Here is a 13,856-nt window from a genome sequence, read left to right as displayed (position 1 = left end):
TAATTAAATATAATTATGTAATTATTAATATAATATATTAATATAATATATATATATATATATATATATATATATATATATATATATATATATATATATATATATATATATAATAAATATAATATAGCGCTCTCCTTGCAGGGCACAGTCTCGTGAGTAAAAAAGAAAACAGCAAATGGCGTAATGGATTTGCCTCTAGAGGCCGTTCTTGTAATGACAGCAAGTTTAGATGTCATATCATTCAGAATAAAAGCAACATGACATGCCCCTAGTCACTACACTTGGTTAGTGTTGGGTTAGGGTTAGAGTGTTAGGGTTGGGTTAAGGTTAGGTTAACCCTAAGCCTAGTCTCTGCCGTGAGTGGTCCGGTCCCAACAGGTAAGTGAACAGGTAAGTGAATTGCTTTTGGTTTATAAAGCCAGGGTTAGGGTTAGGGTAGGGTTACTTACCAGATACCCCAGTAGGGTTAGGGGTTAGGGTTTGGGGTTAGGGTTGGGGTCACGGTTTGGTTTAGGGGTAAGTAGGGTTAGGGTCAGAGTGTTAGGGTCAAAGTGTTAGGGTTAGCGGGTTTGGGTTAGGTTTTAGGGTTAGAGAGTTGAGATTAGGGCTTTAGGGTTAGGGGGTTAGGTTTAGGGGTAAGAGTTAGGGTGTTGGGTTAGGGTTAGAGGATTAGGGTTAGAGGTTTAGGGTAAAGGGTTAAAGTTTTAGGGTTAGGTTTTAGGGTTAGGGTTAGGGTCAGGGTTAGGGTTAGGGTCAGGGTTTAGGGGTAAGGGTTTAGGCTTAGGGTGAAGGGGTTAGGGTTAGGGGTTGGGGTTAGGGTTAGAGGGTTAGGATTTAGGTTAGGATTTAGGTTAGGTTTAGGGTTAGGGTTAGGATTTAGGGTTAGTGATAGAGATTGATCTTTTGGCACGCATGAAACTAAATTTGCCAAATCTCTAATGTTTATATATATATATATATATATATATATATATATATATATATATATATATATATATATATATATATACATACATATATATATATATATATATATATTTGTATATGTATGACCCGGCCTCAAATTTTAGAACCCATTGTGGCCCGTGAGTCACAAAGTTTGCCCATCCCTTTGCTAGAACATAATTGAGAAGAAGAACTAGCTTGTGTGGCACTCGCTAACTCCATTTGCAACAGAAATCACATAAGCACAGACAGGTTTTTATTTTTCTTGGCAACAGTGTTATGGGTTAGTCAAAGAAACTTGGAAATGATCATCAGAAAATGATAAGGACATATTCCTCGGTCTTGCACACATGCAGTAATAGCGGAAAAATGCAGCGGCAGGCTATTCCCAAAATACCGTTTTGCTCTTAAAGGAGACACAACATATTTCACCCGTTACACCGTGTAACAGACAGTCTTTCGTTAAAGCCTGTGTAAAGTTCATTAGTTTCAGTGTAGACAGAAACTAATGCTTATAGACAGGTGCGGCTTATTTATGTTCAAAATAAAAATATTTGTCAAATTCTTATATATGGGTGCGCTTAATAGTCTTACAGTGTGTGTATATGTAACGGCATCTATTATTTTTGAGAGACTTTCATTTTGACGAGCAGACAGGTTTTCGCGCGTGTGGTGAGAGTGCATGAAGAGAACGCGCAGGAGAGAAAAGGTGAAAAAGTTAGCAGAAGGGAGTGTCCTGTCACGTCTGAGAAGCTGTTCTATAAAGTTTCTTTAAGAGAACTAACTTAGATCGGAGCTTTAGTCAGATAAAGGACAGCACTTGTGGACTGTAAGTGTTTTACAGTTGAAGACAGCGTTTTGATCGGTCCCTTAGAAGCTTAGCTATTGCTGGAGTGAAGCAGTAACTTCATGCAAGCTGCAAGCACACTTGTGAGTGCTCAATATCGGCTGCAGTATATATTCGTGATGTAAAGCACTGTTTTGAGAGGATTTGATTTTGAGTTAACCCTGCCATCCAAACGACATCCCAGCTGATTCATCTCAAGAGTGATTCGTTTATTATTCACTCCTATGTGATTCATCTGATCGATTCATTGTGATACTGCAACTGAAAGAGACAAGTAAATTACATCTCTCGAGTTAATTGCAACATACGCTACATGAAGACAACGCATTTCCACTCATCACTCTACAGACTGGTATTTTCTATTTGTTCTTTTGGGATATCATGGTTTGATGGACGGTACTGTTAAAACCTTAAGTTGAGTTATAAAACTTAAATTGAACTGTGGTTGTGCATTTAACAGGAACACTGCACAAGTGTTTTGTGTGTAAAATCGTGACTGTTCATTGAAAACTTTTATTTTCTCACTGTTTCTCACTGTTTCGAATGTGATTGTGTTTTAAAAGGTCAATTTAAGTGGATAAATTTAATTCTAAGTGAATTTAGAATTTGAAGGAAAATAAGAGAGTTTTCTTTGAAGGTTTTCTTTACCAAAGTGTTTGACTCTATACTGAATACACTAAAAGTGATTGTGTTTGGGTGACATTACTAAGAAATCCACGCAATACATTTGTTTATGTAACCTTTTCTTTATTTATTTTTCTTTGTTGTTTTCATTCTTTCAAGTAATTGAGACTAATTCTTGTTTAAGAAATTATATATAGTAGGGATGCACAGAATATTCGGCCGATGTAGAATGTCTTGGAAAAATACTGCCTGGAAAATGTATATTTGTCCTCAACAACACAAGTCCAGATGAGAAAGAAATGAAAGGTGTGTCAGAAACCATAGGGATGAATGTACTTAATGAAATTCAGTCTTTGAAACAAACAAGATGGCGCCGGTGAGGTCGGCTGCCGCCACAACTGCTCCGGCTACGTTTTCTCTTTTTTTGTTTATTTAATACTTTTATTTAAGTAGTTACAGTTCCATCTAGACAAGATGGACATCATTAGATATGACAGAGACACTCATATCTATTGGTGTACAATGCACTCACCTTTCGCCGTTTTTAAAACCCGGACCTATGCTGGCCGAGAGAGATCCTGAGGGAGAACAAAGGACGCAACCCGTACCGGCATCCGCGAGGGAAACGAATCGGCGCCAGGAACAGGCTGAGGGCATGCGCACACCGCGCTTCCTTACCTAGTATCCTGTTAGCCAACCTCCAGTCACTGGAAAACAAGCTCGACGACCTCAGGGCAAGGGTCAAGTTCCAGAGAGACATTCGGGACTGCAACCTTCTCTGCTTCACCGAGACATGGCTGAACCCAGCGGTACCAGACCACGCCATCCAGCCGGCCGAATTTTTCTCGGTTTACCGCATGGACAGAACACTGGAGTCGGGGAAGTCAAGAGGAGGTGGAGTGTGTCTGATGGTGAACAACCACTGGTGCGACAGTGCGAGCATCGTTCCTCTTTCACGCCTTTGCACACCAAATCTGGAACTACTGACCATCAAATGTCGGCCCTTATATCTACCTCGGGAATTCAGTTCGGTCATAGTCAGTGCCGTTTATATTCCACCTCAAGCGGACACGGACACTGCAGTATGGGATTTACACGAGACAATAACTCTTCAACAAACACAGCATCGGGACGCTGCGCTCATTGTGGTCGGAGATTTCAACAGTGCCAACCTCAAGCGTGCACTACCGAACTTTTATCAGCACATCACCTGCCCCACCAGCGGTGAAAGAACACTGGACCACTGCTACACAACATTCAAGAACAGCTACAAGGCACAATCACGTCCATCGTTTGGGGAAATCGGACCATGCCGCCATCTTCCTCATGCCGGTTTACAAACAAAGGCTGAAACAGGAATCTCTGGTTCAGAGGGAGGTCGTGCGCTGGACTGACCAATCGGTGGTCGCTCTGCAGAACACTTTGGATGACGCAGACTGGGACATGTTCCGGCGCAGGACATGTTCCTGACTACCGCCCTGTAGCCTTGACCTCAGTAGTGATGAAGTGCTTAGAGAGACTGGTCAAAAACTTCATCACTGCATCACTACCAGACACACTGGACCCATTTGCGTACCGTCAGAACCGCACTACTGAGGACGCCATTGCTCATCTCCTCCACACCACGATGAGACACCTGGACCAAAGAAACGGGAATTATGCAAAAGATGTTGTTTGTGTGCTACAGTTTGGCGTTAAACACCATAATTCCCTCCACACTCACCTCTAAGTTGGAGGTCCTGGGACTCAGCCAGCTGCTGTGTCAATAGATCTCTAACTTCCTGACAGACAGACCACAAGCCGTACGGGTGGGAAAACACACCTCATCCACCCTCACCCTCAGCACTGGTGCTCCCCAGGGTTGTGTTCTGAGCCCCCTGCTTTACTCAATGTACACACATGACTGTGTGGCCAACTCCACCACCATCATCAAGTTTGCTGATGACACTGTTGTGGTGGGTCTGATCTCCAACAACGATAAGACGTCCTACCTGCAGGAGGTTAAAAACCTGGAGAGATGGTGCCAGGAGAACAACCTTCTCCTGAACGTCAGCAGGACTTAGGAGTTGATCGTGGATTTCAGCACAAAGCGGGAGCAGTCATACCAACCGATAAACATCAGCGGGACTCCAGTGGAAAGAGTGGACAGTTTCCGGTACCTGGGTGTTCACATCACACAGGATCTGTCTTGGTCCTGTCACACCAACACCCTGGTGAAAAAGGCCCGGCAGCGTCTGTACCATCTGAGACACTTAAGGGACTTTAAACTTCCCTCTCAGGTGCTAAAGACTTTCTACACCTGCACCATTGAGAGCGTTCTGACGGGTAGCATCACTTCCTGGTTTGGGAACAGCACCATGCAGGACAGACGAGCCCTCCAGAGGGTGGTGCGTTCAGCTGAACGTACCATCCACACCAAGCTCCCTGATCTGCAGGACATCTACAGCACGCGGGGCAGGACCAGAGCCAGGGATTGTGAAGGACCTCAGCCATCCCAACAATGGACTCTTTTCTTTGTTGCGTTCAGGGAAATGCTTCCGCTCCCTGAAAGCGAACATAGAGAGAATGAGGAGGAGCTTTTTCCCGCAGGCCATTCCGTGTTTAAACCAGGAAACACCCAGAATCTAAAAACTGGCCCACTCTCTCCATCATCACACTTCTTCTCTGTACATATCTCACCTTTCGCACCATGACACTTTAAACTCTGGACTTGCACAGCACAGTGCACTTTATATTTATTTTGTTTTATACCACATCATACTGCACACTGACACTTGCAGACCTTTACACCACACCATACCGCACACGGACACTTTATGGACAACCCACCACAAGAATTTTCTATTGTTTACACTTTGTTACACATTGTTTACTGTTTCACTGTCTACTGCCATAAGAATTTTTTTTGTATATACATTTTTCTCTTTGTTTCACATATATCTTTATATATCTTTTATATCTTTATATTCTTCTATTTTATTTTATATAGTTTTTTTATACTTTATACTTTATTTATCTGCCTTCTTTTCTTTTTCCCCATCCTATTCCCTCATGCCTGACCGTCGTATAAAGCATTTCACTGCATGTCGTACCCTGTATGTATGTGTATGTGATGAATAAAATTTGATTTGATTTGATTTGTTTATCTCAGCAGAGGGAATGGAGAAAGTCAACAAGTACTCTCGACAGCTTGCGCGCGTGTTCAGTTAGGCCTTGGCTACCTCCCTGCCTCCCCACCGGCACTTCGACTGTGCCATCGAACTGCTTTCCGGAGCCAGTCCCCCTAGGGGGCGCCTGTATCAGTTATCCGCCCCAGAGAGGACTGCCATGAACCAGTATATCCAGGAGTCCCTGGCAGCAGGTATCATCCGACCATCCTCCTCCCCAGCTGGGGCAGGTTTCTTCTTTGTCGAAAAGAAGGATAAGTCCCTACGCCCATGTATTGACTACCGGGGTCTTAATGCGATCACTGTCCGGAACCGTTACCCCTTGCCGCTTATGGCCTCGGCGTTCGAGCTCCTGCATGGTGCCACAATCTTTACTAAGCTGGATCTACGCAACGCGTACCACCTGGTGCATATCAGGGAGGGGGATGAATGGAAAACCGCCTTCAATACCCCAGCCGGTCATTACAAGTACCTCGTCATGCCGTTCGGCCTAACCAATGCCCCGGCCGTCTTTCAGGCTCTAGTCAACGAGGTCCTCCATGACATGCTCAATACGTTCGTGTTTGTCTACCTAGATGATATCCTGATCTTCTCCCATTCCATGGACAAACACGTCCGGCAGGTGCGTCAGGTCTTGGAGAGACTTCTCAAGAACGGGCTAGAGGTAAAACCCGAGAAATGTGAGTTCCACACCTCTCAAACCTTGTTCCTGGGATACCTGCTTTCAGCCGGTAATATCCGGATGGACCCTGCCAGGGTCCAGGCAATCTGGGACGGGCCGACCCCCACCTCCCGCCGCCAATTACAAAGGTTCCTGGGCTTCGCCAATTTTTATCGCCGCTTCGTAAAGGGCTATAGTTCAGTGGCAGCATTTCTGGAGCTTAAGCAGCGATTCACGGAGGCGCCCATCCTCAACCATCCTGGTTAACAGGGACCCACAGGGGTCAGCGAGGGGATCGGGGGCTGTAATTGAACAAATTAAATGAACTTAAGATAAAAATAACACCAACATTTTCCTGAATGTAATATATATTGCAAACACAAAACAGTTCTAATATTGGGTTAGTGCAATATCAGCAGTACTTCAATAGTCAAAGAGGTGGAGATATTCTTGATTGACTGCTATTATTCACCCAGAGGAGTGTTGTTCCCTATTGCAGCATTCAATATCACCTAACACTCTATTCAGTTTCAGATTTAGTACCTACCTCAGCTTCAACATCAGCTTCAACCTCAGCTTGATTTTCTTCTGAAAACAAGTCTTCTGTTTTTATATACATTGCTAGAGTCTCTGCTTGCACTTTGTGCACAGTGTATACTGTTCTTAACTATTATTTCTCTCTCTCTCTCTCTCTCTCTCTCTCTTTGTAAGATACACATGCTACTCCTAAGATCTAAGATACCAATGATCAATGATTCTGGCCACTTCTGTTCTCCAGACTTGCCTGATCTATCCCACTTTGAAACTATCTAAGAAATTATAAAGATGTATATGGACTGCATTTGATACACACATTTTTGCTATGTTGACTTAAGGTCTAAAATTGCTATGATAGCTTTTAAGACTGCAATTGCTATTAACAGTGCACTAAAATTCCAATTATTTAACAGTTTACTTCATGCAAATTACAAATTACAATAAAATTCTTGACTTAACAATAGCACATTTTACTATATAGCACACAGTTAAACAAAACGATTATTTATAATTACCCAATTACCAACCCAATATTAATAATTAACCCAATTACCCATATGAGAACCAGTTCCCTGTTGAGTATGGATATGCTAAAGGATCGTGTGTCCTAAACCTAAGCTAAGGTAGGTAGGTTTTTTCACCACCATTGCTGATGGGTAAGCCCAGCTCTGGCAGCTTTGTGCTGCTGGGATTCGAACCCTTGACTTTTTGATCAGAAGACCAACATCTTATCCCCCCACAGAGTTTATACACTAAAGTATACTACATTTCCTAATAAAAAAGATGAAACTATTAAATGGTAAAATCATTATTTATTTATTATTTTAAGCAGTTTAAGCAGGAGCTGTAAAAAAAAAAAAATCAGCATTTGTAGAGCATTTTACAGTAAATAATGTTTAAGAGCAGCTTTATAGGCATAATCAGTTAGTAAACCAAAAACACAGCAGAAATCCTGCAACTTGAGTTCAGAGGGAAAAGAGACTCAGCAGGAAGCAAAAATCAAAATAATCTCAGCTGATCAACTATATATGATGTAAATAGACACAATTAAAATAATGTTATTGATGAACATGAAGAGAATTTATGTAAGTTCATTTCCTATCATTATCTATTTTTTAGTGAACAATATCCAATGAAGTTTTCCACTGTGGACACATCACTTACTGTACACTTACAAAAACTGGCTAATGCATTACAGAATTATAAGACTTAAAACACATGCTTAAGATCTTAAGCCTTCCTTTTTACTGTGGTATTATTTTCTTTCTTCGTGTGAAACACCTTTCCATCATTCTCTCCATTTCACTGTGGTGTTCTCTGCCATCCCATGATCCTCCAGTTTCTGCTTAATCTAAAGAACATTATATTTATAGTGTAAGCTAGAGACAATAATCTCATATGAAAGCTGTAAACGATTTAGAGCAACAGTCAGATTCTAAACACAATACAATGTTTTTGTTTCAGAGCTTCTAGCTGCAGTAGTAAGGAGACAAATCTACATTATAAAAGGAGTCTTGTGGAAAATGAGTTTTACCTGCTCCAGGATGGCCTCCTTTACTGCAGGATCATTCACATCCTGACTGGAATGAACCTTCACCCTCATGATTTGTTGTTTTTTTGTGATTACTGGATGTAGGAATATAAAGACATACCAACTTCCATTTTAAAAACAGTTTAAACAGATCTAAATCTATCTCTGAATTAAACTTTAACTGACCCGAGTAACAGAAGAAAGGCATTATGTCCGAGCACAGTCCATTAGCAGCCTCATTGTTATTTATATACCCACAGTTTTCATCTTTTAGGTAAATATAAGGGTCTCCAGACATCCAGTTGATGGTAGAGAATGTTTTTTTGTCTGTCCACTTCCAGGACTCTCTGAACAGACCAATCCAGGTGCTGTAAGATTGCAGTCCCAGTATTATAGAGTTTTCTATCTCATCTCTATCACTGGCTAGATCTGTATAATATTTTCTGCAGTAAGCTTGAGCATCATGCCATGCCATTTCATTGGAGATGTAAATGTACCTGTCGGTGCCATTTTTACTGCCTGTGAGAATAAAAACACACAGGATGATAATTTAAGACATCAGTAGTAAAATTTGCTATTGAAACCACTGTTTGAAGCTTATAAAAAACAAAGAGTTCACAGGTGATTTTGTCTGTTGTCCCTATTGAGCTTGACAGTAAAGTTTAATACTCTGAGAACACAGTCTATAAAGTTTCAGTGACATTTTCTTCTACTGATAAATGTCCTGTTCCTTACCATCAAAGCACACAAAGGGGTATTCCTCTGTACAGTCTCTATCATTCCAACCGTCCATATCTGACACAGCACACTCCTGGTTTCCATACAGGTTGTTAGGTTGTCCTGGATACCAAAATGTCAAACTTCTCAGTGGCTCGTTTCCATAGGACCAGCGCCAGCTGTTGATGTCATTGTACAATCCAATCCAAGCACTGGAATTGAACTTTTGGGTCTGTGCTTCATTCTGAAGTTGGGCCAGGTCATTATCACTTTGGATGGTAGCCAGGTCAGTGTGTTCAGTTTGGCAGTAAGCCTGGGCTTCACTCCACGTTTTCCCCTGCTTGACCAGATAATACTTTCGAGAGACAGACAGGACGGAAGGGACGATTCCTGTGGAGAAAAGATTTTATGCCTTGTTTGGACTATGTTAGGAGTTTTTATTTAAATAAATTTTCAGAGTTCCCCTTCAGGAACTCGAGCTGCGTCGAAACGCTTTGGGAACGCCCCTGCGTTATCCACGCTCTGAACCACATGTGAAATCTAGCCAATAGGCAAGACGTGACGTCATAGACAGGCAACGTTGCGTAAACCAGGAAGCTACAAGATGGCTGTGCGGTGGTAGCGACATTAGCTTCTGCTCGTTTAGGTAAGCGCTTTGTGTGTGTTATCTGTGCAGTCATGAGCTTAAATGCAGGCAGAATTCCTTCTGCGTGTTCAGCCGATGTGTTGTTTGCTTAGCTTGGGAGCGTGCTTAGTCGGCTCTCGAGGGTACGCACCTTTGGTTGTTAGCATTTTAACCGTGTGGCTATGCGCTCCCGGCTGCTAGCCGAGCTCTCGTTCCCCGGGGAGAGCACTCGTTTGGCGGTTTCTTTTCCCGGTGCATGTAACGCGGTGCTTTGTATTTCTTCCTCCGAGGTGGGAGAATTTTCAGAAATTTCGGGGAAGCCTGCCTGGCGGCTGCTACTTCTCTTGGTGCGGGCGGCGTGGCATTACATGTCTCTCTCTCCGAGGAGGATGAGATGATGGATGCTAGCGAGCCTGTGGACTCCTCAAAGCCTGTGCTGTACGAAGAGCTCCTCGAGGTCATGATGCGGGCCGGGTCCGAGCTGGATCTAGCTTGGCTGGTCGTGTAGCAGAAGCAGTGCACACCCAGTGAGCTGGATGAGCGTTTTCTGCACCCTGTGTCACAGCCTCAGCGCCTTCCCTGACCTGCGCACCAAGGTGTCTGGGTCCTGGGAGGCCCGTGTGCGGCGCGTGCTTTTCCAATGTTTCTCGCTGTGCGCGAATGTTATTTCGACTGAGTAGCGCGGCTACGGGGCAATGCCGCTGGTAATAGAGACGCTAGCTAGCTATCTCTCCCCGAGTGCTTCATCCATGAAGGCTATTGGTTTGCCTACGAAGAGTCACTTGGCTCTGGTAGGTAGGGCTACGCGGCAGGTCGGGCTGCGCATTGCTTCCACATGATGAGTGTGTTGCAGGCATACCAGGCTGGCCTACTATGGGGGATGGTGTAAGCTTCCTTCTGAGCGCCACAGTGACCCCTCCTGGCCTGACCTGGTGATGCTGTAGGTAAGGGCGATTGGTGGCGGGTTCAGAAGATCGCGTGGCGTTTCAGTGGTACTTCCTCGCCAATCTAAATAGGCTGCTCGGCGGCAGCCTCGCCCTGGTACATCCAGGCCCGAAAAGAGAGCGTTGCCACCCGATTCCCCTGGGGAGGTCCTAGGGGCCCCTGGCGACACTCTAAGCCCAAGGAGGGGCTGGACGACCTGAGGTTCATCCTCGCCTCTAGTGAACGGGCTGTGGTGCGTAAGCCTGACGGCTTGCATCTTGGAGGGTGGTGTGCACCTTATACTACGGCGCCCATCCCTCCCCAGCACCACCGGGAGGCCAGTCTGTCGGCCCTGCCACAGGGTGTTCAGGACGCTGCCTCTCTCCAGCGGTTAACTTCCTTATTCCACCCGAAAGTTCGTTGCGGATGGGGGTCATCCGCCGCCTCTCAGGGGGCATCAACGGCCCCAGGATGCTGCTCCTGCCGTTCGGGTTCGGGAGGACTGTCTGCCAGCCCTGCCTCGGGTCGTGTTCAGGGCACGGCTTCCCTCCAGTGGTTTGCTCCCCGTGTTCCACCCGTGAGATCGCTGCGGATGGGGGGGATCCGCTGCCTCTCAGGTGTAGTCGGCTGCAGAGCACCGCTCCAGCCCCTCTGTGTGGGTCAGGGGCCAGCCCCGAGGGGTTGGTTCCCCTGTGGAACTTTCTGTCAGTCTGGAGGGCTGCCAGGAGTCTCTCGGGGGCCCTGTGTACTGTGGAGAAGGGCTGCGCGATTCAGTTTGCATCTTCTCCTCCCCGGTTCAACAGGATGTGTCCCACCCTGGTGGGACCCGTGCAGGCTCTGGTCCTGGGACAGGAGGTGCGTACTCTCCTGGGGAAATGGGCCATCGAGGTGGTTCCCACCTCCTCGGTCAGAGAGTCAGGCTACTACGGCCCGTACTTTATTGTTCCGAAGAAGGATGGCGGGTTGCATCCCATTCTGGGTCTCCACTCCTTGAACCGCTCACTTATGAGGCTCGGGTTCAGGATACTTGCTCAGAGAGGTCGTGGATCTGGTGGTCGCATGCTCCCACGTAGCCGTCCTTTCCACACATGGGAGGTTCCTAAGGTTGCTTTCGGAGTGAAGCTTACCAATATCGGTCCTCCCGTTCATATCTAGCACTCTCACCCTGTACCTTCACATAGTTTTTGAACGCAGCACTGACCCCGCTGCGGCTTCAGGGCGTCCGCATTTTGAATTATATCGACGATTGGTTGATATTGGCTTATTTAGAGCACCAGGCAGTTCGGCATCGAGATGTCATTCTCGCCCGCATGAAGGTACTGGGGTTCAGACTAAAACGCTGGGTAGAGTGTACTCTTTCCTCGGTGTGGTGTGGGACTCGGCCAGGTTGCTGGCACGGTTGTCTCCCGCCCGGTTTGAAGTCAGCCTCACCGCAGTCAGGAGGATGGGAGAAGGCCAGCCACTCACTGTGAGGCAGTTCCAGAGGCTGCTGGGTCTCGTGGCGGCAGCGTCCAGTGTAATTCCACTCGGCCCCAGAGAAAGTCCGTATCGTACCATCAAGGTCTTGCAGTGTGTCCTTCGAGCCTTGGATGCATGGAAGGACCCAACGTTTCTGTCCCGAGGCCCTGTTTTAGGGATGTCAGAGCAGACGCCCTGTCGAGACAGTGGCTGCCATGGGATGGTCGTGGCCGAGGCTACGCCTGTACGCCTTTCCCCCAATCACGCTGCTCTCGGGAGTTCTGGAAAGAGTTCGCCAGGAAGGAGTCTGTCTCCTCCTGGTAGCACCTCGATGTCCGGGCAAGCCATGGTTTGCGGACCTGGTATCCCTACTCGAGGGTCCTCCATGGGAAATTCCTCCCAGGAGGGATCTCCTCTCACAGGTGGGCGGAACCCTAGTTCACCCCCGCCCCGGAGTTGTGACTGTGGCCCCTGAGGGGGCACAGTTCTGAGCAGCTGGTCAGTTTCTACCGAAGTAGTAGAGACCCTTCTCCACTCCAGAGTTCCCCCTATGAGGAGGTCGTACGCCGACAGTTCACGTCACGGTGTGAGCACCATGAATTTGACCCAGTTTACTGCCCAGTCGTTTCAGTTTTGGAGTGTTTACAGGAACAGTTTGCCACAGGGTTAACCCCTTCATCCCTGAAGGTTTACATGTCCGCCATGGCAGCATATATCACCCCGCCTGCGGGGCAGTCGCTGGGTAGGCACCCTCTGGTGACACGTTTCCTCTGTGGCGCCCGGAGGCTGAGGCCCGAGACGCGACCCAGAGTGCCTGTCTGGGACTTGGCAGTTGCCCGGTCCCGCCTGGAGTTTGCCCCTGGGTGTTTCTATACACAAAACCTGGCTGCGTACCTAAGGTGCCAGACGACAAGTCGTGTTACAGGCATTCTGCCCTTCCCGGAAGGGGAACGTCTCTAGGTTACGAATGTAACCCTAGTTCCCAGAGGGAACGAGACACCGTGCCACACTCCCTGCATCCCTGCGGCGCTTACCTTCTCTCTTTGCAGAAGCTAATGTCGCTACCACCGCACAGCCATCTTGTAGCTTCCTGGCTATTGGCTAGATTTCACAGGTGGTTCAGAGCGTGGACAAAGCGTTTCGACGCAGCGTCTTGTTCCCTCGGGGAACTAGGGTTACGTTCGTAACCTAGAGACGTTTTCTTGTTTTGTTGAATGTTAACATCAACATGTATCTAGAATATTTCTGTTATCGTCTATCGCTAGTGTTGCAGGTTTTAAATACTGAAGCTGCTTTGTATTTTACGTAAAAGGCAGCAGTTTATGAGGTCGTCTTCTTTCTGCACAATTTTATGCACACTGGGCAATTTATCTACAAGTTGGGAGTGGTTGACTTTTGCTTTACATACACACACACACACACACACACACATGCACTCTCTCTCACCTGTGAAAAACAGGAGCATGAACAGACATTGCTCCATCACTGATGTATTGTTGGAAAGCTCACTAAGAGATAGGAAATATAAATAATAGTCACTACAAAAAAATTTAATAAAGAATGACAGATCATGAGACATCTCAGGAGTTAACACTTTCATTGTCGGTTATAACAGCAAAAGGATGTTCATTGTTATAACAGAGAATCATGGCATAAGGACATAAGAAGAACTTACAGGTAGAAATCTCACCATATGGTTTGTGCTGTTAAATATTTGAGTGACAAAAAAGTGACAAAACCTGGGATTTCTTTGTTTAAATAAAAGAAGTGAATAAGTTTTATAAGATAAAACTGACCAATAATTTCACTGTAATATGATC

General features: G+C 45.8%; 1 protein-coding gene across 1 annotated transcript; it reads right to left on the bottom strand.

Moving 5' to 3' along the window:
• Window positions 1–7,642: 7,642 nt before the first annotated feature.
• On the bottom strand, window positions 7,643–13,536 carry LOC124401604 (C-type mannose receptor 2-like). The gene is made up of 5 exons (XM_046874015.1): window positions 13,483–13,536; window positions 9,048–9,419; window positions 8,499–8,831; window positions 8,316–8,407; window positions 7,643–8,132 (listed from the first exon to the last, which is right to left on the bottom strand). The coding sequence occupies exons 1-5, from the start codon at window positions 13,517–13,519 to the stop codon at window positions 8,070–8,072; spliced, it is 897 nt and encodes a 298-aa protein (XP_046729971.1). The 5' UTR covers window positions 13,520–13,536; the 3' UTR covers window positions 7,643–8,069.
• Between the last annotated feature and the right edge of the window lie 320 nt (window positions 13,537–13,856).

Source organism: Silurus meridionalis, chromosome 18 (genome assembly GCF_014805685.1).
Source record: "Silurus meridionalis isolate SWU-2019-XX chromosome 18, ASM1480568v1, whole genome shotgun sequence".
Taxonomy (NCBI): Eukaryota; Metazoa; Chordata; class Actinopteri; order Siluriformes; family Siluridae; genus Silurus; species Silurus meridionalis.
Note: the sequence above shows the minus strand (reverse complement) of the source record. Positions and strands in the feature narration are given on the sequence as shown.

Coding starts and splice junctions, on each gene's coding strand:
- LOC124401604 (XM_046874015.1), bottom strand. CDS start 13,519: ATGGAGCAATGTCTGTTCATGCTCCTGTTTTTCACAG. Junction 8,832..9,047: donor CCCCTTTGTGTGCTTTGATG/GTAAGGAACAGG, acceptor TTATTCTCACAG/GCAGTAAAAATGGCACCGAC. Junction 8,408..8,498: donor GCCTTTCTTCTGTTACTCGG/GTCAGTTAAAGT, acceptor TCCTACATCCAG/TAATCACAAAAAAACAACAA.